Source organism: Amphimedon queenslandica, unplaced genomic scaffold (assembly GCF_000090795.2).
Source record: "Amphimedon queenslandica unplaced genomic scaffold, v1.1 AMPQUscaffold_7801_Cont20252, whole genome shotgun sequence".
In the NCBI taxonomy this organism is placed as follows: Eukaryota; Metazoa; Porifera; class Demospongiae; order Haplosclerida; family Niphatidae; genus Amphimedon; species Amphimedon queenslandica.
The window spans coordinates 1-2,222 of NW_003551919.1; the positions used below are offsets into that span (position 1 = coordinate 1).

At 38.1% G+C, this 2,222-nt stretch overlaps 1 protein-coding gene across 1 annotated transcript; it reads right to left on the reverse strand.

Moving 5' to 3' along the window:
* Positions 1–21: 21 nt before the first annotated feature.
* Positions 22–1,907, reverse strand: LOC109591576 (ERC protein 2-like; the record flags this gene model as incomplete). The annotated part of the gene is made up of 6 exons (XM_020007288.1): positions 1,736–1,907; positions 1,192–1,305; positions 898–1,072; positions 661–785; positions 442–501; positions 22–124 (listed from the first exon to the last, which is right to left on the reverse strand). Coding segments are annotated over exons 1-6 (595 nt in total), but the record flags the coding sequence as incomplete, so codon positions are not given.
* Positions 1,908–2,222: the final 315 nt, after the last annotated feature.

Here is a 2,222-nt window from a genome sequence, read left to right on the forward strand (position 1 = left end):
AAGAGCATGTCAATAAAGTGCCCAGGCCGTCAAAACTAACTTTCTCTTCAAGATCTCCAACTTGAAGGTTGTCACGCTTGCTCTCTGCCAGTGCATATTTGTACTGAGCCTCTTCAAGCATTTGCTAAGAGAGAGAGAGAGAGAAAGAGAGAGAGAGAGAGAGAGAGAGAGAGAGAGAGAGAGAGAGAAGTTAATTTCTTTTCTCCTTTGTGTGTGGGTGTGTAATATAAAGAAGAGATAGCACTGGATTGCAATACCAATATATTCCCCCTCTTCATTATCAAATTAACTTAAGGCCATAGTGACAAACTACAGGATATTGATCAATTGTTATTATTATTACAAACTTCAACACATTACTTGTATGTATTATGTACACTATATTAGTAAGCAACATTGATGCACAATTTGTGTGTGTGTGTGTGTGTGTGTGTCTATTACCTTAAGCCTATCTATCTGTGCATCTTTATTCTCCATTTGGGTCATATAGTACGATACATCCTATTTAGTAAAGAGAGAGAGAGTGAGGGGGTAAGAGGGAGAAAGGGAAATACACATCAAATTAGCAGCTGCTACTATACAGTGAACTCCAAAGCTGTCTCATCTCCAGGCATGCGTACAATTAGTACTATTAGTACTATTAGTAGTCATCATATTTACTTTAATTTCTGATGAGTTACCGCTGTTACGTCTAGCATTATCTAGCTGGTCCTTGAGAGCCATCTTATCCTGCAATAGAGTCTGAGTGTACAGATTACTGTCATCAAGTCTACTCTGAAGTCCCTCTATAATGGGTAAAGAAAGGAAGCAATAATCATAAAAGAAGCAGTAGTATTATAGATGAAAATAGAAGAGGATTAGTATTAGAAAAGGATGCGCAATGGTCATATACTGTACCTAGCTCTGCTTGCTTCTCAATCAATTTCTGACAGCTCTCATCAGCTTGAGTCAAAGCCTCTCTCTTCTCATTTCTCTCTCTTTCCACCTGCCCCTGGAGCTCGTCTATCATCTTGCGAAGGTTCCTTTCCTTCACTTCGTGTTCTTTGCTCAGTGACGAGATCCCAGAGTCGGCCTGGAACAAAAGGAGATGTGAAAATCATTTTTTTAAATTGAAAATCATGAATTAAAAATTGATGTACAGGTAGCACAAGACTGATATGTCATAGATGTAAGTCTATAAGATCTTCTTACCCGATTTTGTCCGACTCCAAAGTCAGTCTCGTCAGATCCTTTCTTGGAATCTTGTAACTCTTTTTGGAGCTGATTAACGGAATCACTCAAAAGACTGCAAAACCTATCCTTGACCTGAGAGAGAGAGAGAGAGAGAGAGAGAGAGAGAGAGAGAGATGGAAAGTAAATTGTTTGCATGTGAATGTATAACATTTTATTATCATACTGTGTGTGTGTGTGTGTAAACTGTGTAAGTCAATGTTTTAAGTCATTGGAGGAAATAGAAATGATATCAAAGTACAACTAATCCCCACGGAATGCAGAAGTCATGTACACCAAACACAAAGTTTACACAATTAATAGATACAATCCACTATGGCAGCAGCAAAGATAAGGTCTTCCCCTTTCAACACTATCCACTACAACATTTATTTACACCAAGTCAGTCATGCACAGACAGCTATTAGTGATTCTGTAATACACATACTTTTAAAAAGTCCCCCACTGTAGTGTGTGTACATGTACCGGTATGGTATGTTATTACAACTGTTTCTCTCCATCTTACCTGCATAGACTGCTCCATTTTTAAGAGCTGGCGTCTCAGGGCTCCTACATCTCCTCCTTCTTGTGATGCTGTGATGGAGTCCAGCTGGCCTCTAAGGAGCTCTATCTTCTCATTCTTTTGATCTATGACCTCCTCCAACTGATTCACTTTCTAAAGGAAATAACAAAGTAAAATAGAGAGCCACAAAGTGTACATGATGTATATCTGTACATGTACATGTACATGTACATCTACGTATGTACATTCACATTTTAAAATTAGAATAAGTTTAGTCTCTTTATAAAAGTGCTAAATAAGGAGATGCTACTGCGTGTATATGAATAACACGAGCATTGATTACAACTTCCTAAATGATAACAAGGACTGAAAGCAATGCCACAGCATGCATAAAAAGCAAAACAATCCACAATACACTCATTCACATACACATACATGTACATGTACACGTATGTGTACATGTACATGTATGTGTACATAGACATGCTGA